Raw genomic sequence first — 23,391 nt, forward strand, 5'->3', positions numbered from 1 at the left:
GAAATGGAGGGAACCCGCCGGACAGACTCATTCTATGAAGGCCGCATCACCCCGATTCCAAAACCAGACAAAGACCCATCAGGAAACAAAACTTGAGGCCAATCATCCTCATGAAAATAAATGCAGAAGATCTTAGTAAAACATCGGTAATTCACTCACCAAAGCACAGGAAAAAGACAGGACACCACTAGGATCCCATGCGATTCATCTTGGGATGCAATTTGGGCTCCAGAGATGCAAAACAACAGACAATAGGGCAACCACACATTAGGGCAACCACCCATTAGAGCAACCACTGTGGGAAGCACTATGGAGATTCCTCCGAAAACAAGCAATGGAGCCACCCCAGGATCTGGCTGTCCACGCCTCTCTTGTGTTCAGCTGACCATCAGAGACACAAGTGTATCAATGTCTGCAGCCGCATAAACCTTACCAGCAGCGACATGTTGAATGGATGATACAATGAGGCGTATATACACGAACAAGTTTTAGCATTTGTTGAAGAATGAACTTATACCATTTTCGATGAGAGGAAGGAAGTGGAGAATCCCATGCTCAATTCAATAAGTCATAGGAGAATATGGAGCATTGAAAAGATTCCAATCAAGGCTGAAGGTAAAGCAACCTACTAGGAACAAGGTAGGCATGGATATCCTGAAGTGAAAGCAAAGCCTGGTAGAGCAGAAAAAGATCTTTGGGGGGACACAAGAGTTAGGGTAGTGGAGGGAATGTTGATGACAATTCTCTACAAGCCTGAAATTATATCATGGTGAATTGCAATTCAATGTATATCTATCAAAAACCACTAAATAAATGAATGCATGGTAGGTAGACCAGTAGATTAGAGCCAGTTGAGGGTGCAGGGAAATAAGAGGCAGGAACCAGGGTCCGTATGGTGTAAAAAAAAACACGTTTATGAATATGTCCATAGGAACCCAACTATCATGTACATGTTTAATGCAATGCAAAAGCAAAACAAAGGATGGAATTTTGCAAACTGGATATCCATACCAAGAAGAGTGAAACTAGGTCTCTGTGTCTTCTTATGCACAACACCACACAAGAGGGATAACAAACCTAGATATAACAAATGAGAAACATGGCAGCCATTGGAAGGAATACAGGGAAAACACCTCCGAATAGAGGCATCAGATAAGTCTTTAGGAAGAGGAATATTGCACGTGAGAACGTGCTCGCAAGAAGGGGTGAACATGAGTGCATCCAAATTCAATCTGCAGAACAGCAAAGAAAACCACTCACAGGGTGAGGAGAAGGCATATAGCCTAGGAGATGAGTTTTTGCCAGTTTCTCTTGGACCGTGGATTGCCATAATAATATGTACATAAACAGCTAAAGGTACTGAGCTGTGGGAAGACAAACAACCCATTTACCCAATGGCACATGATCACGAAGTACACAAAGGAACATGGATAATCGCTCAGCTCATCAAGGTCGTAACAATCCCAGTCTTCACACATGAGGGACATGCAAATCAAATTTCAACAGCGAGTCCATCTTACCCCATTCGGGAAGGTAATGTTGAGAACACAAATAACACACTCTGATGATCATGTGGAAATAGAAATGCTGCAACATTGTTGGTGAGGATGCTTATTACTACATCCACTATGGGAATCCGAATGGAGCTGACTCCTGAAACTCAAAAGGGCCCAGCTGTACCAATGCCCACTCTTGACTGAAAAACTCTAGTCAGCACTCAAACAATGGTTTATTTGGGCTCATGAAAATCTCTCTTCCAGCTTCCAGTAGCTATTTATTGGCTTTGCTTTCTAGTTCTTTATTCCCCATTCGCAGGCCTGACAGTTCTTGACTCCCACAAAGCACAGTCCTGTCCTTATGCCTCTCCTGGTGAGACACTTATTTTCTTTTGTGGCCCTGAGGTTAGGGGCCCTCTATGTAGGATCATTGTCAACATTATGAGGATATAACAGATGATATAATAGATGAAAACACCAACAAAAAACAGAAGAAGAAATCAAAGATGTGGCCAGGGGACGGGAAACAAGTATTAAAACATGCCTTACTTTGGGGTCAGGTGATGAAGGGGTAGCATCACGCAAGCCCTTCTTCATGGTAGGCACTAAACGGGGGGTGGAAACCACATGTTCTCCTTCAGTCTCAGTAGGACTGTTGTCCAGCAAGGCTCGGTGTTGTCGTTTCCCGAGGTCGATTTTTCCTGTTTTGGGAAGAAGTCAAAGTAAAACACACATGAAACTCTGTGTAACTGTAAGTCAATCAATAGCACATTTGGCACTCTTCAAAGACATTACCATGATTCGTGGATTGCCGGGGATTTTCACACACTTCCTCTTTTTCCTCAGGGGCATTCTGGGAAGGAAAAACACAGGATGCCAGGAATTAGCAAGCACTATAAAGACACTTTCTTCTCGGAAGCACAGAGATAGTTTCCTGAAACACACCACATCTGATGCCACAAAGCAAGGATCAGTTCCTCGGAAACAATTAGGGAGAATGCCTGGCGTTCCATCAGACTTTTATGCAATGAAATCAGAAATCAACAGTAGAAATAAAACACAGGAGCCCCTCACGCCCCCTCGACTGAGTGATCAACGACTGGAGAGCAGAAGACTCGAGAGATGAAATAAACAATACTTCAAGGTTACTGAGAAGAGCCACACAACCTACCCACAACCCAGGGATACTCGGAACGTGGTTCAGAAAAGAAGGTTCAGAGCCCGGATCTTATTCCTTAAGAGAACAGAAAACCTCCCATTACATTTCAAGGCCATGGAAAAAGAAGAAATCAACACTGAAAGCAGCCCTTGATGGCAAATAATTGAAATCAGAACCAAACTTTACGAAATGAAAACAAGGTTCCAACAAAAGCAACAATATACAAACTTGGTTCTTTGAAAGCAAACGTAAATTTGACCAAACTTTATGCACACTATCCAAAGACAGGAGGACAAGACTCAATTTCCTGAAATTTGGAATGAAAAGGATCCATCACCGGGGAGCACAATGAAATACAGAGGATAATCAGAAACTCTTTGGGAAACTTATACCAGCATTGCAGACCCAAATGCACATCAGAAATTTAAACAGATCCAAATCAAGCAATGAAATTGAAGACACGCTGAACCCTACCAACAAAGGAAAGCCCAGGACCTGATGGAAGCTGAGCCCGGTTCAACCAGTCCTTTTATAAAGAGTTAATGGGAAACCCCCTGAAACCATTCCATGAAAAAGAAATGGAGGGAACCCGCCGGACAGACTCATTCTATGAAGGCCGCATCACCCCGATTCCAAAACCAGACAAAGACCCATCAGGAAACAAAACTTGAGGCCAATCATCCTCATGAAAATAAATGCAGAAGATCTTAGTAAAACATCGGTAATTCACTCACCAAAGCACAGGAAAAAGACAGGACACCACTAGGATCCCATGCGATTCATCTTGGGATGCAATTTGGGCTCCAGAGATGCAAAACAACAGACAATAGGGCAACCACACATTAGGGCAACCACCCATTAGAGCAACCACTGTGGGAAGCACTATGGAGATTCCTCCGAAAACAAGCAATGGAGCCACCCCAGGATCTGGCTGTCCACGCCTCTCTTGTGTTCAGCTGACCATCAGAGACACAAGTGTATCAATGTCTGCAGCCGCATAAACCTTACCAGCAGCGACATGTTGAATGGATGATACAATGAGGCGTATATACACGAACAAGTTTTAGCATTTGTTGAAGAATGAACTTATACCATTTTCGATGAGAGGAAGGAAGTGGAGAATCCCATGCTCAATTCAATAAGTCATAGGAGAATATGGAGCATTGAAAAGATTCCAATCAAGGCTGAAGGTAAAGCAACCTACTAGGAACAAGGTAGGCATGGATATCCTGAAGTGAAAGCAAAGCCTGGTAGAGCAGAAAAAGATCTTTGGGGGGACACAAGAGTTAGGGTAGTGGAGGGAATGTTGATGACAATTCTCTACAAGCCTGAAATTATATCATGGTGAATTGCAATTCAATGTATATCTATCAAAAACCACTAAATAAATGAATGCATGGTAGGTAGACCAGTAGATTAGAGCCAGTTGAGGGTGCAGGGAAATAAGAGGCAGGAACCAGGGTCCGTATGGTGTAAATAAAAACACGTTTATGAATATGTCCATAGGAACCCAACTATCATGTACATGTTTAATGCAATGCAAAAGCAAAACAAAGGATGGAATTTTGCAAACTGGATATCCATACCAAGAAGAGTGAAACTAGGTCTCTGTGTCTTCTTATGCACAACACCACACAAGAGGGATAACAAACCTAGATATAACAAATGAGAAACATGGCAGCCATTGGAAGGAATACAGGGAAAACACCTCCGAATAGAGGCATCAGATAAGTCTTTAGGAAGAGGAATACTGCACGTGAGAACGTGCTCGCAAGAAGGGGTGAACATGAGTGCATCCAAATTCAATCTGCAGAACAGCAAAGAAAACCATTCACAGGGTGAGGAGAAGGCATATAGCCTAGGAGATGAGTTTTTGCCAGTTTCTCTTGGACCGTGGATTGCCATAATAATATGTACATAAACAGCTAAAGGTACTGAGCTGTGGGAAGACAAACAACCCATTTACCCAATGGCACATGATCACGAAGTACACAAAGGAACATGGATAATCGCTCAGCTCATCAAGGTCGTAACAATCCCAGTCTTCACACATGAGGGACATGCAAATCAAATTTCAACAGCGAGTCCATCTTACCCCATTCGGGAAGGTAATGTTGAGAACACAAATAACACACTCTGATGATCATGTGGAAATAGAAATGCTGCAACATTGTTGGTGAGGATGCTTATTACTACATCCACTATGGGAATCCGAATGGAGCTGACTCCTGAAACTCAAAAGGGCCCAGCTGTACCAATGCCCACTCTTGACTGAAAAACTCTAGTCAGCACTCAAACAATGGTTTATTTGGGCTCATGAAAATCTCTCTTCCAGCTTCCAGTAGCTATTTATTGGCTTTGCTTTCTAGTTCTTTATTCCCCATTCGCAGGCCTGACAGTTCTTGACTCCCACAAAGCACAGTCCTGTCCTTATGCCTCTCCTGGTGAGACACTTATTTTCTTTTGTGGCCCTGAGGTTAGGGGCCCTCTATGTAGGATCATTGTCAACATTATGAGGATATAACAGATGATATAATAGATGAAAACACCAACAAAAAACAGAAGAAGAAATCAAAGATGTGGCCAGGGGACGGGAAACAAGTATTAAAACATGCCTTACTTTGGGGTCAGGTGATGAAGGGGTAGCATCACGCAAGCCCTTCTTCGTGGTAGGCACTAAACGGGGGGTGGAAACCACATGTTCTCCTTCAGTCTCAGTAGGACTGTTGTCCAGCAAGGCTCGGTGTTGTCGTTTCCCGAGGTCGATTTTTCCTGTTTTGGGAAGAAGTCAAAGTAAAACACACATGAAACTCTGTGTAACTGTAAGTCAATCAATAGCACATTTGGCACTCTTCAAAGACATTACCATGATTCGTGGATTGCCGGGGATTTTCACACACTTCCTCTTTTTCCTCAGGGGCATTCTGGGAAGGAAAAACACAGGATGCCAGGAATTAGCAAGCACTATAAAGACACTTTCTTCTCGGAAGCACAGAGATAGTTTCCTGAAACACACCACATCTGATGCCACAAAGCAAGGATCAGTTCCTCGGAAACAATTAGGGAGAATGCCTGGCGTTCCATCAGACTTTTATGCAATGAAATCAGAAATCAACAGTAGAAATAAAACACAGGAGCCCCTCACGCCCCCTCGACTGAGTGATCAACGACTGGAGAGCAGAAGACTCGAGAGATGAAATAAACACTACTTCAAGGTTACTGAGAAGAGCCACACAACCTACCCACAACCCAGGGATACTCGGAACGTGGTTCAGAGAAGAAGGTTCAGAGCCCGGATCTTATTCCTTAAGAGAACAGAAAACCTCCCATTACATTTCAAGGCCATGGAAAAAGAAGAAATCAACACTGAAAGCCGCCCTTGATGGCAAATAATTGAAATCAGAACCAAACTTTACGAAATGAAAACAAGGTTCCAACAAAAGCAACAATATACAAACTTGGTTCTTTGAAAGCAAACGTAAATTTGACCAAACTTTATGCACACTATCCAAAGACAGGAGGACAAGACTCAATTTCCTGAAATTTGGAATGAAAAGGATCCATCACCGGGGAGCACAATGAAATACAGAGGATAATCAGAAACTCTTTGGGAAACTTATACCAGCATTGCAGACCCAAATGCACATCAGAAATTTAAACAGATCCAAATCAAGCAATGAAATTGAAGACACGCTGAACCCTACCAACAAAGGAAAGCCCAGGACCTGATGGAAGCTGAGCCCAGTTCAACCAGTCCTTTTATAAAGAGTTAATGGGAAACCCCCTGAAACCATTCCATGAAAAAGAAATGGAGGGAACCCGCCGGACAGACTCATTCTATGAAGGCCGCATCACCCCGATTCCAAAACCAGACAAAGACCCATCAGGAAACAAAACTTGAGGCCAATCATCCTCATGAAAATAAATGCAGAAGATCTTAGTAAAACATTGGTAATTCACTCACCAAAGCACAGGAAAAAGACAGGACACCACTAGGATCCCATGCGATTCATCTTGGGATGCAATTTGGGCTCCAGAGATGCAAAACAACAGACAATAGGGCAACCACACATTAGGGCAACCACCCATTAGAGCAACCACTGTGGGAAGCACTATGGAGATTCCTCCGAAAACAAGCAATGGAGCCACCCCAGGATCTGGCTGTCCACGCCTCTCTTGTGTTCAGCTGACCATCAGAGACACAAGTGTATCAATGTCTGCAGCCGCATAAACCTTACCAGCAGCGACATGTTGAATGGATGATACAATGAGGCGTATATACACGAACAAGTTTTAGCATTTGTTGAAGAATGAACTTATACCATTTTCGATGAGAGGAAGGAAGTGGAGAATCCCATGCTCAATTCAATAAGTCATAGGAGAATATGGAGCATTGAAAAGATTCCAATCAAGGCTGAAGGTAAAGCAACCTACTAGGAACAAGGTAGGCATGGATATCCTGAAGTGAAAGCAAAGCCTGGTAGAGCAGAAAAAGATCTTTGGGGGGACACAAGAGTTAGGGTAGTGGAGGGAATGTTGATGACAATTCTCTACAAGCCTGAAATTATATCATGGTGAATTGCAATTCAATGTATATCTATCAAAAACCACTAAATAAATGAATGCATGGTAGGTAGACCAGTAGATTAGAGCCAGTTGAGGGTGCAGGGAAATAAGAGGCAGGAACCAGGGTCCGTATGGTGTAAAAAAAAACACGTTTATGAATATGTCCATAGGAACCCAACTATCATGTACATGTTTAATGCAATGCAAAAGCAAAACAAAGGATGGAATTTTGCAAACTGGATATCCATACCAAGAAGAGTGAAACTAGGTCTCTGTGTCTTCTTATGCACAACACCACACAAGAGGGATAACAAACCTAGATATAACAAATGAGAAACATGGCAGCCATTGGAAGGAATACAGGGAAAACACCTCCGAATAGAGGCATCAGATAAGTCTTTAGGAAGAGGAATACTGCACGTGAGAACGTGCTCGCAAGAAGGGGTGAACATGAGTGCATCCAAATTCAATCTGCAGAACAGCAAAGAAAACCATTCACAGGGTGAGGAGAAGGCATATAGCCTAGGAGATGAGTTTTTGCCAGTTTCTCTTGGACCGTGGATTGCCATAATAATATGTACATAAACAGCTAAAGGTACTGAGCTGTGGGAAGACAAACAACCCATTTACCCAATGGCACATGATCACGAAGTACACAAAGGAACATGGATAATCGCTCAGCTCATCAAGGTCGTAACAATCCCAGTCTTCACACATGAGGGACATGCAAATCAAATTTCAACAGCGAGTCCATCTTACCCCATTCGGGAAGGTAATGTTGAGAACACAAATAACACACTCTGATGATCATGTGGAAATAGAAATGCTGCAACATTGTTGGTGAGGATGCTTATTACTACATCCACTATGGGAATCCGAATGGAGCTGACTCCTGAAACTCAAAAGGGCCCAGCTGTACCAATGCCCACTCTTGACTGAAAAACTCTAGTCAGCACTCAAACAATGGTTTATTTGGGCTCATGAAAATCTCTCTTCCAGCTTCCAGTAGCTATTTATTGGCTTTGCTTTCTAGTTCTTTATTCCCCATTCGCAGGCCTGACAGTTCTTGACTCCCACAAAGCACAGTCCTGTCCTTATGCCTCTCCTGGTGAGACACTTATTTTCTTTTGTGGCCCTGAGGTTAGGGGCCCTCTATGTAGGATCATTGTCAACATTATGAGGATATAACAGATGATATAATAGATGAAAACACCAACAAAAAACAGAAGAAGAAATCAAAGATGTGGCCAGGGGACGGGAAACAAGTATTAAAACATGCCTTACTTTGGGGTCAGGTGATGAAGGGGTAGCATCACGCAAGCCCTTCTTCATGGTAGGCACTAAACGGGGGGTGGAAACCACATGTTCTCCTTCAGTCTCAGTAGGACTGTTGTCCAGCAAGGCTCGGTGTTGTCGTTTCCCGAGGTCGATTTTTCCTGTTTTGGGAAGAAGTCAAAGTAAAACACACATGAAACTCTGTGTAACTGTAAGTCAATCAATAGCACATTTGGCACTCTTCAAAGACATTACCATGATTCGTGGATTGCCGGGGATTTTCACACACTTCCTCTTTTTCCTCAGGGGCATTCTGGGAAGGAAAAACACAGGATGCCAGGAATTAGCAAGCACTATAAAGACACTTTCTTCTCGGAAGCACAGAGATAGTTTCCTGAAACACACCACATCTGATGCCACAAAGCAAGGATCAGTTCCTCGGAAACAATTAGGGAGAATGCCTGGCGTTCCATCAGACTTTTATGCAATGAAATCAGAAATCAACAGTAGAAATAAAACACAGGAGCCCCTCACGCCCCCTCGACTGAGTGATCAACGACTGGAGAGCAGAAGACTCGAGAGATGAAATAAACACTACTTCAAGGTTACTGAGAAGAGCCACACAACCTACCCACAACCCAGGGATACTCGGAACGTGGTTCAGAGAAGAAGGTTCAGAGCCCGGATCTTATTCCTTAAGAGAACAGAAAACCTCCCATTACATTTCAAGGCCATGGAAAAAGAAGAAATCAACACTGAAAGCAGCCCTTGATGGCAAATAATTGAAATCAGAACCAAACTTTACGAAATGAAAACAAGGTTCCAACAAAAGCAACAATATACAAACTTGGTTCTTTGAAAGCAAACGTAAATTTGACCAAACTTTATGCACACTATCCAAAGACAGGAGGACAAGACTCAATTTCCTGAAATTTGGAATGAAAAGGATCCATCACCGGGGAGCACAATGAAATACAGAGGATAATCAGAAACTCTTTGGGAAACTTATACCAGCATTGCAGACCCAAATGCACATCAGAAATTTAAACAGATCCAAATCAAGCAATGAAATTGAAGACACGCTGAACCCTACCAACAAAGGAAAGCCCAGGACCTGATGGAAGCTGAGCCCAGTTCAACCAGTCCTTTTATAAAGAGTTAATGGGAAACCCCCTGAAACCATTCCATGAAAAAGAAATGGAGGGAACCCGCCGGACAGACTCATTCTATGAAGGCCGCATCACCCCGATTCCAAAACCAGACAAAGACCCATCAGGAAACAAAACTTGAGGCCAATCATCCTCATGAAAATAAATGCAGAAGATCTTAGTAAAACATTGGTAATTCACTCACCAAAGCACAGGAAAAAGACAGGACACCACTAGGATCCCATGCGATTCATCTTGGGATGCAATTTGGGCTCCAGAGATGCAAAACAACAGACAATAGGGCAACCACACATTAGGGCAACCACCCATTAGAGCAACCACTGTGGGAAGCACTATGGAGATTCCTCCGAAAACAAGCAATGGAGCCACCCCAGGATCTGGCTGTCCACGCCTCTCTTGTGTTCAGCTGACCATCAGAGACACAAGTGTATCAATGTCTGCAGCCGCATAAACCTTACCAGCAGCGACATGTTGAATGGATGATACAATGAGGCGTATATACACGAACAAGTTTTAGCATTTGTTGAAGAATGAACTTATACCATTTTCGATGAGAGGAAGGAAGTGGAGAATCCCATGCTCAATTCAATAAGTCATAGGAGAATATGGAGCATTGAAAAGATTCCAATCAAGGCTGAAGGTAAAGCAACCTACTAGGAACAAGGTAGGCATGGATATCCTGAAGTGAAAGCAAAGCCTGGTAGAGCAGAAAAAGATCTTTGGGGGGACACAAGAGTTAGGGTAGTGGAGGGAATGTTGATGACAATTCTCTACAAGCCTGAAATTATATCATGGTGAATTGCAATTCAATGTATATCTATCAAAAACCACTAAATAAATGAATGCATGGTAGGTAGACCAGTAGATTAGAGCCAGTTGAGGGTGCAGGGAAATAAGAGGCAGGAACCAGGGTCCGTATGGTGTAAAAAAAAACACGTTTATGAATATGTCCATAGGAACCCAACTATCATGTACATGTTTAATGCAATGCAAAAGCAAAACAAAGGATGGAATTTTGCAAACTGGATATCCATACCAAGAAGAGTGAAACTAGGTCTCTGTGTCTTCTTATGCACAACACCACACAAGAGGGATAACAAACCTAGATATAACAAATGAGAAACATGGCAGCCATTGGAAGGAATACAGGGAAAACACCTCCGAATAGAGGCATCAGATAAGTCTTTAGGAAGAGGAATATTGCACGTGAGAACGTGCTCGCAAGAAGGGGTGAACATGAGTGCATCCAAATTCAATCTGCAGAACAGCAAAGAAAACCATTCACAGGGTGAGGAGAAGGCATATAGCCTAGGAGATGAGTTTTTGCCAGTTTCTCTTGGACCGTGGATTGCCATAATAATATGTACATAAACAGCTAAAGGTACTGAGCTGTGGGAAGACAAACAACCCATTTACCCAATGGCACATGATCACGAAGTACACAAAGGAACATGGATAATCGCTCAGCTCATCAAGGTCGTAACAATCCCAGTCTTCACACATGAGGGACATGCAAATCAAATTTCAACAGCGAGTCCATCTTACCCCATTCGGGAAGGTAATGTTGAGAACACAAATAACACACTCTGATGATCATGTGGAAATAGAAATGCTGCAACATTGTTGGTGGGGATGCTTATTACTACATCCACTATGGGAATCCGAATGGAGCTGACTCCTGAAACTCAAAAGGGCCCAGCTGTACCAATGCCCACTCTTGACTGAAAAACTCTAGTCAGCACTCAAACAATGGTTTATTTGGGCTCATGAAAATCTCTCTTCCAGCTTCCAGTAGCTATTTATTGGCTTTGCTTTCTAGTTCTTTATTCCCCATTCGCAGGCCTGACAGTTCTTGACTCCCACAAAGCACAGTCCTGTCCTTATGCCTCTCCTGGTGAGACACTTATTTTCTTTTGTGGCCCTGAGGTTAGGGGCCCTCTATGTAGGATCATTGTCAACATTATGAGGATATAACAGATGATATAATAGATGAAAACACCAACAAAAAACAGAAGAAGAAATCAAAGATGTGGCCAGGGGACGGGAAACAAGTATTAAAACATGCCTTACTTTGGGGTCAGGTGATGAAGGGGTAGCATCACGCAAGCCCTTCTTCGTGGTAGGCACTAAACGGGGGGTGGAAACCACATGTTCTCCTTCAGTCTCAGTAGGACTGTTGTCCAGCAAGGCTCGGTGTTGTCGTTTCCCGAGGTCGATTTTTCCTGTTTTGGGAAGAAGTCAAAGTAAAACACACATGAAACTCTGTGTAACTGTAAGTCAATCAATAGCACATTTGGCACTCTTCAAAGACATTACCATGATTCGTGGATTGCCGGGGATTTTCACACACTTCCTCTTTTTCCTCAGGGGCATTCTGGGAAGGAAAAACACAGGATGCCAGGAATTAGCAAGCACTATAAAGACACTTTCTTCTCGGAAGCACAGAGATAGTTTCCTGAAACACACCACATCTGATGCCACAAAGCAAGGATCAGTTCCTCGGAAACAATTAGGGAGAATGCCTGGCGTTCCATCAGACTTTTATGCAATGAAATCAGAAATCAACAGTAGAAATAAAACACAGGAGCCCCTCACGCCCCCTCGACTGAGTGATCAACGACTGGAGAGCAGAAGACTCGAGAGATGAAATAAACACTACTTCAAGGTTACTGAGAAGAGCCACACAACCTACCCACAACCCAGGGATACTCGGAACGTGGTTCAGAGAAGAAGGTTCAGAGCCCGGATCTTATTCCTTAAGAGAACAGAAAACCTCCCATTACATTTCAAGGCCATGGAAAAAGAAGAAATCAACACTGAAAGCAGCCCTTGATGGCAAATAATTGAAATCAGAACCAAACTTTACGAAATGAAAACAAGGTTCCAACAAAAGCAACAATATACAAACTTGGTTCTTTGAAAGCAAACGTAAATTTGACCAAACTTTATGCACACTATCCAAAGACAGGAGGACAAGACTCAATTTCCTGAAATTTGGAATGAAAAGGATCCATCACCGGGGAGCACAATAAAATACAGAGGATAATCAGAAACTCTTTGGGAAACTTATACCAGCATTGCAGACCCAAATGCACATCAGAAATTTAAACAGATCCAAATCAAGCAATGAAATTGAAGACACGCTGAACCCTACCAACAAAGGAAAGCCCAGGACCTGATGGAAGCTGAGCCCAGTTCAACCAGTCCTTTTATAAAGAGTTAATGGGAAACCCCCTGAAACCATTCCATGAAAAAGAAATGGAGGGAACCCGCCGGACAGACTCATTCTATGAAGGCCGCATCACCCCGATTCCAAAACCAGACAAAGACCCATCAGGAAACAAAACTTGAGGCCAATCATCCTCATGAAAATAAATGCAGAAGATCTTAGTAAAACATTGGTAATTCACTCACCAAAGCACAGGAAAAAGACAGGACACCACTAGGATCCCATGCGATTCATCTTGGGATGCAATTTGGGCTCCAGAGATGCAAAACAACAGACAATAGGGCAACCACACATTAGGGCAACCACCCATTAGAGCAACCACTGTGGGAAGCACTATGGAGATTCCTCCGAAAACAAGCAATGGAGCCACCCCAGGATCTGGCTGTCCACGCCTCTCTTGTGTTCAGCTGACCATCAGAGACACAAGTGTATCAATGTCTGCAGCCGCATAAACCTTACCAGCAGCGACATGTTGAATGGATGATACAATGAGGCGTATATACACGAACAAGTTTTAGCATTTGTTGAAGAATGAACTTATACCATTTTCGATGAGAGGAAGGAAGTGGAGAATCCCATGCTCATTCAATAAGTCATAGGAGAATATGGAGCATTGAAAAGATTCCAATCAAGGCTGAAGGTAAAGCAACCTACTAGGAACAAGGTAGGCATGGATATCCTGAAGTGAAAGCAAAGCCTGGTAGAGCAGAAAAAGATCTTTGGGGGGACACAAGAGTTAGGGTAGTGGAGGGAATGTTGATGACAATTCTCTACAAGCCTGAAATTATATCATGGTGAATTGCAATTCAATGTATATCTATCAAAAACCACTAAATAAATGAATGCATGGTAGGTAGACCAGTAGATTAGAGCCAGTTGAGGGTGCAGGGAAATAAGAGGCAGGAACCAGGGTCCGTATGGTGTAAAAAAAAACACGTTTATGAATATGTCCATAGGAACCCAACTATCATGTACATGTTTAATGCAATGCAAAAGCAAAACAAAGGATGGAATTTTGCAAACTGGATATCCATACCAAGAAGAGTGAAACTAGGTCTCTGTGTCTTCTTATGCACAACACCACACAAGAGGGATAACAAACCTAGATATAACAAATGAGAAACATGGCAGCCATTGGAAGGAATACAGGGAAAACACCTCCGAATAGAGGCATCAGATAAGTCTTTAGGAAGAGGAATATTGCACGTGAGAACGTGCTCGCAAGAAGGGGTGAACATGAGTGCATCCAAATTCAATCTGCAGAACAGCAAAGAAAACCACTCACAGGGTGAGGAGAAGGCATATAGCCTAGGAGATGAGTTTTTGCCAGTTTCTCTTGGACCGTGGATTGCCATAATAATATGTACATAAACAGCTAAAGGTACTGAGCTGTGGGAAGACAAACAACCCATTTACCCAATGGCACATGATCACGAAGTACACAAAGGAACATGGATAATCGCTCAGCTCATCAAGGTCGTAACAATCCCAGTCTTCACACATGAGGGACATGCAAATCAAATTTCAACAGCGAGTCCATCTTACCCCATTCGGGAAGGTAATGTTGAGAACACAAATAACACACTCTGATGATCATGTGGAAATAGAAATGCTGCAACATTGTTGGTGAGGATGCTTATTACTACATCCACTATGGGAATCCGAATGGAGCTGACTCCTGAAACTCAAAAGGGCCCAGCTGTACCAATGCCCACTCTTGACTGAAAAACTCTAGTCAGCACTCAAACAATGGTTTATTTGGGCTCATGAAAATCTCTCTTCCAGCTTCCAGTAGCTATTTATTGGCTTTGCTTTCTAGTTCTTTATTCCCCATTCGCAGGCCTGACAGTTCTTGACTCCCACAAAGCACAGTCCTGTCCTTATGCCTCTCCTGGTGAGACACTTATTTTCTTTTGTGGCCCTGAGGTTAGGGGCCCTCTATGTAGGATCATTGTCAACATTATGAGGATATAACAGATGATATAATAGATGAAAACACCAACAAAAAACAGAAGAAGAAATCAAAGATGTGGCCAGGGGACGGGAAACAAGTATTAAAACATGCCTTACTTTGGGGTCAGGTGATGAAGGGGTAGCATCACGCAAGCCCTTCTTCATGGTAGGCACTAAACGGGGGGTGGAAACCACATGTTCTCCTTCAGTCTCAGTAGGACTGTTGTCCAGCAAGGCTCGGTGTTGTCGTTTCCCGAGGTCGATTTTTCCTGTTTTGGGAAGAAGTCAAAGTAAAACACACATGAAACTCTGTGTAACTGTAAGTCAATCAATAGCACATTTGGCACTCTTCAAAGACATTACCATGATTCGTGGATTGCCGGGGATTTTCACACACTTCCTCTTTTTCCTCAGGGGCATTCTGGGAAGGAAAAACACAGGATGCCAGGAATTAGCAAGCACTATAAAGACACTTTCTTCTCGGAAGCACAGAGATAGTTTCCTGAAACACACCACATCTGATGCCACAAAGCAAGGATCAGTTCCTAGGAAACAATTAGGGAGAATGCCTGGCGTTCCATCAGACTTTTATGCAATGAAATCAGAAATCAACAGTAGAAATAAAACACAGGAGCCCCTCACGCCCCCTCGACTGAGTGATCAACGACTGGAGAGCAGAAGACTTGAGAGATGAAATAAACAATACTTCAAGGTTACTGAGAAGAGCCACACAACCTACCCACAACCCAGGGATACTCGGAACGTGGTTCAGAGAAGAAGGTTCAGAGCCCTGATCTTATTCCTTAAGAGAACAGAAAATCTCCCAAGCACAAACCTCCCATTACATTTCAAGGCCATGGAAAAAGAAGAAATCGACACTGAAAGCAGCCCTAGATGGCAAATAACTGAAATCAGAACCAAACTTTACGGAATGAAAACAACAAGTTCCAACAAAATCAACAATATACAAACTTGGTTCTTTGAAACCAACCATAAATTTGATTAAAGTTTATGCACACTATACAGAGAAAGAAGGACAAGCCTCAATTTCCTGAAATTTGGGATGAAAAGGAACAATCACCATGGAGCACAATGAAATGGAGAGGATAATCTGAAACTATTTGGGAAACTTATACCAGCATTGCCTACCCAAATGTACATCACAAATTCAAACAGATCCAAATCAAGCCATGAAATTGAAGATATGCTCAAAAGCCTACCAACAAAGCAAAGCCCAGGACCCAATGGAAGCCTAGTCCCGGTTCAACCAGACCTTCTAAAAAGCGTTAATAGAATCCCCCCCCCCAAAAAAAAAAAACATTCCATTCATGGGAAATGAAGGGAACCCAGCCAGACTCATTCTATGAATGTTGCATACCCAGGATTTCAAAATCAGATAAAGACACATGAAGATACAAAACTTGAGGCCAATAATCTTTATGAAAATAAATGCAGAAGATCTTAATCAAATTTGGGCAATTCACTTTCCAAAGCAGAAGAAAAAGATAGGACACCACAATCCCATGTGTTTCATCTAGGGATACAACTTTGGCTCCATAGATGGAAACCAACAGACGCCATTCACCATACCAACACACACAGAGACCAGAATCTTAGGTATTCTCAATAGAGGCAGGATAAGCATTTCTCAAAATAAGGGTTCAAAACACAAGAAAAGCACGTGATAGTAAAAGCTTTTTATGGTAAATGCGAGGTCAATCTCATTCAAAACTGAGACAACACAAACCATGTTTCTTAGACCTGAAACAAGACAGAGATGCCCCCCTTTTATCATTTCTTTCAAAACATTCTGTGTCACTCTAGCCAGCGCTATTAGGCCAAGGAGAAGAAGGAAGTATTTTATATAGGAAACCAGCAGCTAAAAGTAGCGTGGTTTTACTACAACATGATTCTGTACTTAGAAGATTTTAAATGTTCACCAGAAAAATTTAGAACAAAGAAAGCAATTGAGAAAAGGAGCACAATACGCAGTTAACACCCATCACTCAATTGCTAAGAGAAAACTAAAAGCAATACAGGGGCACTAAGGAAGCAATCTTGAAAGTACTCAGACAATCCTACATGTGAAAGAAGAACATTAAAATCAGACAGTGTGGAGCATGAGAATGAATAAATCTTAATATACGTAAGCTATGTGAATTATGACTGACTCCAACAGAAATCAAATGAAGCAAAATGGCACCAAGTAACATGTTCCTCTCACCATTCATACCACATGTAAATGAGATTGATTCTTCAATTAAAGGCACTGCATCGAATATATTAAGTGAAGAAATCAAGACCCAAATGCATATTGTCGGCAGAAAATGTACTTCACATGCACAGAGTTGCAGAGATTGCAAGAATGGAAAATAGTATTTGCATTTCATGCTGATGGATGCCAACAGCAAGGAGCAATAGCTATTGTCATATTTGCTACAGCAGACTTCAACCCTCCCTCCATTAACCAGAGGTGACAAAGAATGGTAAAGGACTGTGCCTGGAACACCAATGCCCCCAATTACATCAGCCACAAACTGCTCCAAGGAAAGGGACACAGGGGCCCTGTAAAACAAGTTTGGGTCACTTCACTCTGCCAAACTCACTAAGAGGTATTTCGTTCAGACAAAATATCATCCATTCCTACAGAATTCAACTGTACTTTTTGATCCAGAGGACTTTACAGGTATCTATGGAATACTTCCTCAGAAAAAAAGTGCTGTACTCAGGCTTCTTATGGAATTTGCTCTAAAACAGACTCCATATAGGCCATGAAGACAATTCTTAGCAAGTACACACCACAATCAAAGTGATTCCTTTCATATTATCAGATGCCATTCAAATAACATTTCAAATGCACACCAAGAAAAGGGACAGAAAGAGCACAATCACAAGACAATGAGCCATATACACTTTGGCATGAAGAATCAGTCCTCCAAGAAATCAGCAAAACGATTAATAGATCATTAGAATCAACCGAAAAGAAAAACACATCCCAGTGTCTGCTACACACAATGAATGCAGTCAAAGAGGAAAAGTATAAATGTGGCTACATACCTTATAAGGCTATATACCTTATCAGAGGGATCTCAACTTTATAAGTGATAAGGCTACATATCTTATAAGGCTAACTACCTTATCAGAGGGATCTCAAATCTATAGCCTAGAGATGAATCTCGAGGTCTTAGGGAAACAAGAACAATCGCACTGCAAATCCAGGACAAATGAACAAATGATACATATTCATGCCAAAGGAATGAAAAAGAATATGAACGAAAAAGAGAGTTGTGTTTTTGAGAAGAGAAACAAGTCTTATAAATCTGAACCAAAGTAACCAAAGGAGAGAGACAGAAGATACAAGTGAAATAATTTACTATCCAAAATGTGGTTCTTATAACCAACAGTTTTTTGAAATCCAGAGGACCACTTGATACTACTAAGGAACATTAAATGGCAATGAATGAGAAATCTACTAGTTTTATGTTAGGATGTCTTATATTTAAAAAAAGAACACATAGAATAATATTTTGTGAGTGACCTGCTTCAAACTAACTTATACACGTATGCAAGTATACCACAGTGAAATCCTCTATTCTGTAAAACCAATGTGCACTGTCCCAAAACTTTGACCATCTTAATCATTTTCAATCTATAATTCATTACTGCTCAGATAAAATAATTATTCCAAATCTCAATAAGTTGGGAAGTGAAGAAATTGATTAAGTATTTAATATGTGTAGTTATATTTATGCATATGTTTGTATATTTTAGAATCACAAAATGACTGTGGTCATGTTTTCTAACACCTGTGATCCTGCCACTCCACAATGTAAGAAGAAGAATGGTAAACAAATGTTCTCTCTGTCCACAATATTCTCCTGCTACATTTTTATGTGGCTGGCTCTCTCCCTGCCTGACTTGTCCACTTAATTGTTACACATGGTAAGATCTTCACTGATTCCAGTATTCCACTCACACAACTCTGCACATTGGAACTACACAAGTATTTCATAGATTTGAAAGAAGTGAGAATTATATTTCTTTCACTTTTTAATTAAAATGCATTCCAAGTGTTTCAGATGAATCTATTCTACAGTTCCAGCTATCCTTAACTTCACTCTTCTTGTTGTGTTTGTAGTACTTCTTTGTCTCCACTCTCTCACTCAATCTAAATAATTATATCATTCTTCTTCCAGAAATAATTCCCATTTTTCTCCTTTCTCACATTCAGATTCACCTAGGTATTCATTTGGTTTTCTCTCTACTTATTTCCTTCTGAAAGAGCATTCCTAACCACTGAATACACGCCAAAACTTCTACGAATCACAGTCCTGGCACACATGACTTTCTTGATGCTGTGCTTATTTGCTATGGTGAACTAGTAGGAACTAGTTTTTTCTAGGATCAATGTCACCATTATGAGGATATGGGAGGTGATATGTTAACAAGGCCTGGGAAAAAAGTCTTACAATGCATCTTACCTTCTTGCCATGTGAAGTAGGAGGAATATCATGCAAGCTCTTTACTTTCATATTTTTTGCACAAGTGTTCCAAACTGTATTTTCTGCTTCATTATCAGAATCACTGATGTCTAGCAACGTTAGATTTCCGTGCTTATTTTGGTCATATTTTGCTTTTATGAAAAAAAAAAAACAAAGTAAAACACTCATGAAATGTTCTCTAACTTCAAATTGATAAACGGCACAAAAATGAGCAGTCTCAAAGAGATTACCATCATTTCTGGATTGCCAAAAATATTTACGAACTTCTCCTTTCCCTTCACGGACAGTCTAGAAAGGGAAAAAGGATAAAAACATGGTAACTGTAATGAGCACGTCTTACATACACTTTCTTCTCTGAAGGGCACAGATCATTTTCTAAAACAGACGACATATGAGGCCACAAAGCACCAGTTAATACATCAAAAACATGAGACGTGGTTCCTGGCATGCCATCAGATAATGGAATGAAATTAGAAAGAAACAATACAATAAAAAATAAAAGCTATTCTAACACCTCTAGAGTAAATAATAGTACAGCATGGATGATATCTAAGAATACTTAAAAGTGAGAATAAAGACACAACATATCTAAACACTTAGACACTATAAAGAGTAAAGAGAAAGAAAATACAAATGAATAAATTTACAGGCACAAATATAGATCTTACAACAGACACGTTTCCGAAATTCAAAGACAATTAAGGACTATATTAAAAAGTTAAATACTAATAAATGGGAAATCCAGAGCACTATTTTGATAATTTACATTACAAAAAGTAGAAAATGTAAAAGAATTGGATAGAGTTCTAGAAATGTATGTCATACAAAAATAGAATCAAAAGGATACTGAAAATCTAAACAGACAAGCAGCATGCAATTATATTGAACTAGTAATAATCAGCCTTCCAAAAGCAAAAGCTCAGGACCACAGAGATTCATGGCTGAATTGTTTCAGACCTTCCAATAAGAACCAACACTGATGCTCCCCCAAAGATAACAAGGGATATAAAAGGGAAGAAACTGGAAAATGCATTCAATGAGGTAAAATCACACTTACAGAAAATTTGGATAATAAAACAAAAGGGAAAGAAACAGATTTAATAATATTCATTTTGAAGATATTTGCAAAAACCTTCATGAAATACTGCAAAACAATTTCAACAACATATTTCCATAATTATATACAATAAAATTCATGAATGGTTTAACAATGGAAATCAAGAATTACAGGATACCTCAGAGATACAGGACAGAAGAAGCCTCTAACAAAATTCAATAGTCTTTAATGAGAAGTTTTTAGAACAGAAGACTTCAGAAACTTGCTGTAGTATTATAAGGTCTGTGTATTCCAAATCCAAAGTAAAGGGCATATTGAATGGTGGAAAATCTATGACATTTTCTCTAGATTCAGAACTAAGGATGAGGTGTGCTTGTTCACCAGATCTCACATTTAAAGGCACTCAATGAAATTTTATTCAGAGCAATTAGAAAGAGGAAGTGAATAAAAAGTAAGAAGTCAATTAGACAGGAAAAGTAAATAAAAAGTTAAGAAGTCAAATTATTGTGTACAGATCATGTGATCCTCTTTGAGAACATTCTCAAGGCTCTACCAGAAGAAGTTAAGATGGGATATAGAATTTTAGCAATTTCAGGAATAAAAATAACTTCACAATACAAATATGAAGAATACATCCATACAATAAAAACAACCACACTGAAACTGAAATTAGAATAACATCTCCATTTATAGCACAAGCAAAATCATACGTAGGAGTAATCCAATTCAAAGAGGCAAATAGCAGAATGATAAAATGAAATTAAAGAAGTCTCAAGAGCAAAAAGAAGAAGAAAAATAAATCATCAGAAAACAGATAATATCTAATATTCAAGAAAAGGCAGACGATGTTGGGAACATATCTGTATTCAGAAAGTGATTTTATGCAATTTCTATCAAACCTCTGATGGTATTCATGGAACTGGAAAAAAATTATCCTGAAATTCATCTCATTGAAAAAAAGACCAAAAATTGAAAATAAAAATTGAAACATAAGAGCAATGCAGAATGCAATATAATACACAATTTCAAAGTATAACACAGAGCAATAGTAAGGAAAACAGCATGACCCTGACATTAAAACAAACCAGAACTGACTGAAAACGCAAAGACAGATCCACAAATTTGCAGTCATCTGATTCCGGGACAGAAATGTCAAGAACAAATGCATGGAAAAAGAAAGTTTCTTGAAAAAGGACCTGGCAACAAAGGAAATGATAAAGAGATTGAAGAATGAACCTACAGAAGAGGAGAAAATCTTATCTACAACTCCCCTGAGAGGGAATAAATAAGAATATATACAGAATACAAAACATTTAATATCATGAACACAATTAAGTCAATGAATAAGAACTAAGCAAACATTTCTCAAGAGAAGAAACATAAATGATTAAATATGTAAGAAAAGAGGATCAAAATATCTAGTGATCAAGGAAATGCAAGTCAAAACTACAGAGATTTTCCTCTGAATTCAGTTAGGATGTTAAATATCAAGAATATAGACAATAAAGGTCAGAGAGAATTTGGAGAAAAGGTACACTCACACATTGTTGGTGGGATGACAAGTTAGTGCAAACACTCTGGGAGGGAGAATGGAGATTTCTCAAAAAAATGGGAATGAAACCACCATGTGGAGATATACTCCTCTGTGTTTGTCCAAAGTGGTAAAATCAGCAGACAAATGGGGATACAAATACATCAATGTCTATAGCAAAACAAGTAGCCAAGATGTACTGAATGGAATATAAATGTGGTATATATACATAGAAAAGTTTTACTCTGTCTTTTTGAATGAGATTTTTCTATCAGCCAATAAATGGATGAAATTGGAGAATGTCGTACAAAATACAATAAGTGAAATGAGAAAATCAAGCAAAGAAAAGTTCTCTCTCATAGGCAAAGCTAAAGCAACAGAAGAAGAACAATGATGGAATGGATATCATGAAGTTAAGGGAAGATTAGTGTAGTAGAAAATGACTGATGGGGAAGGAGAAAGGTTAGATTCGTAGAGGGAATGTGCAAAGAATGTGACATAATTACTTGAGGTCCATGTGTAAGTATATCATGGTGACCTCCACTTTTATGTATCTCAATAAGCACTGATTAAAAATTAAGAATTAAAGGAGTGTAAAGGTATCTAGTAGAGGAGAGGAAGGTGAGGGAGGAGAAAAAGGAAAGGGAGGAACCTGGGTCTGAAATGGTACCAACAAAATGCATGTATGATTATATCACAATGAACTCAACTCATGTTCAACCATAAGGCACTTTATAGAAAAACACATGGTATTGGTTAAAATGGATATCCATATGTTGAAGAATGATATAGATCTCTATATCTCCCCATGCACAAGACAACACAAAGCAGATACAAAATATAGATTCAGAGTAGATGTGCTGCTAATGCTTCTAGATAATCCGGGGAAACATCTCATCAGATAACTAGACTAAGGCTTTACGAACAGGAATATTATAGCAGAGGAAATAATAGCAAAATGACACAAACAGAAGTGCACTCAAATAAAATCTTTAGAAGAGCAAATGAAACTATTAAAGTAAGGAGAAAGTTTATTGCATGGAGGAAAATCCTTGCTGGTTAATCTTTGACAAAGGACTGGTATAATAAGTATAAAATAAGACTGAAATTTAGCACTGGAAATAAAAACAACCCATTTAATCAATGGCACATGAACAGAGAGGTCAGAAAGGAAAATATATAATTGCTCAGCATTTATATGAAGTGCTATTCACTGTCTTTAGCCATCAGGAACATGCAAATCAAAATTGAATTCAGAGTCTATCTTACCCATTCAGAAAGTCAATATTTAAGAATACAAGAAATAAACTACAATGATGATATGGAGAATAGGAATTCTTCAACATTATTGTTGAGGATGAATATTATTTTTTGTTGATTTTTTAAATAAATGACAGCAGAATGCATCACAATTCTTATTACACATATACAGTACAATTTTTCATATCTCTAGT

At 40.2% G+C, this 23,391-nt stretch overlaps 1 protein-coding gene across 1 annotated transcript in view; it reads right to left on the reverse strand.

The window, feature by feature from the left end:
• The window catches only part of LOC144255063 (ankyrin repeat domain-containing protein 62-like), a 183,219-nt gene that overhangs the window by 152,654 nt on the left and 7,174 nt on the right, over window positions 1-23,391 (reverse strand). Inside the window, exon 4 of the mRNA XM_077799098.1 lies at window positions 19,580-19,637. Coding sequence (XP_077655224.1) covers window positions 19,580-19,637 — 58 coding nt within the window. The remainder of the gene's footprint in view (window positions 1-19,579; window positions 19,638-23,391) is intronic.

Source organism: Urocitellus parryii, chromosome 5, assembly GCF_045843805.1.
Source record: "Urocitellus parryii isolate mUroPar1 chromosome 5, mUroPar1.hap1, whole genome shotgun sequence".
Taxonomy (NCBI): domain Eukaryota; kingdom Metazoa; phylum Chordata; class Mammalia; order Rodentia; family Sciuridae; genus Urocitellus; species Urocitellus parryii.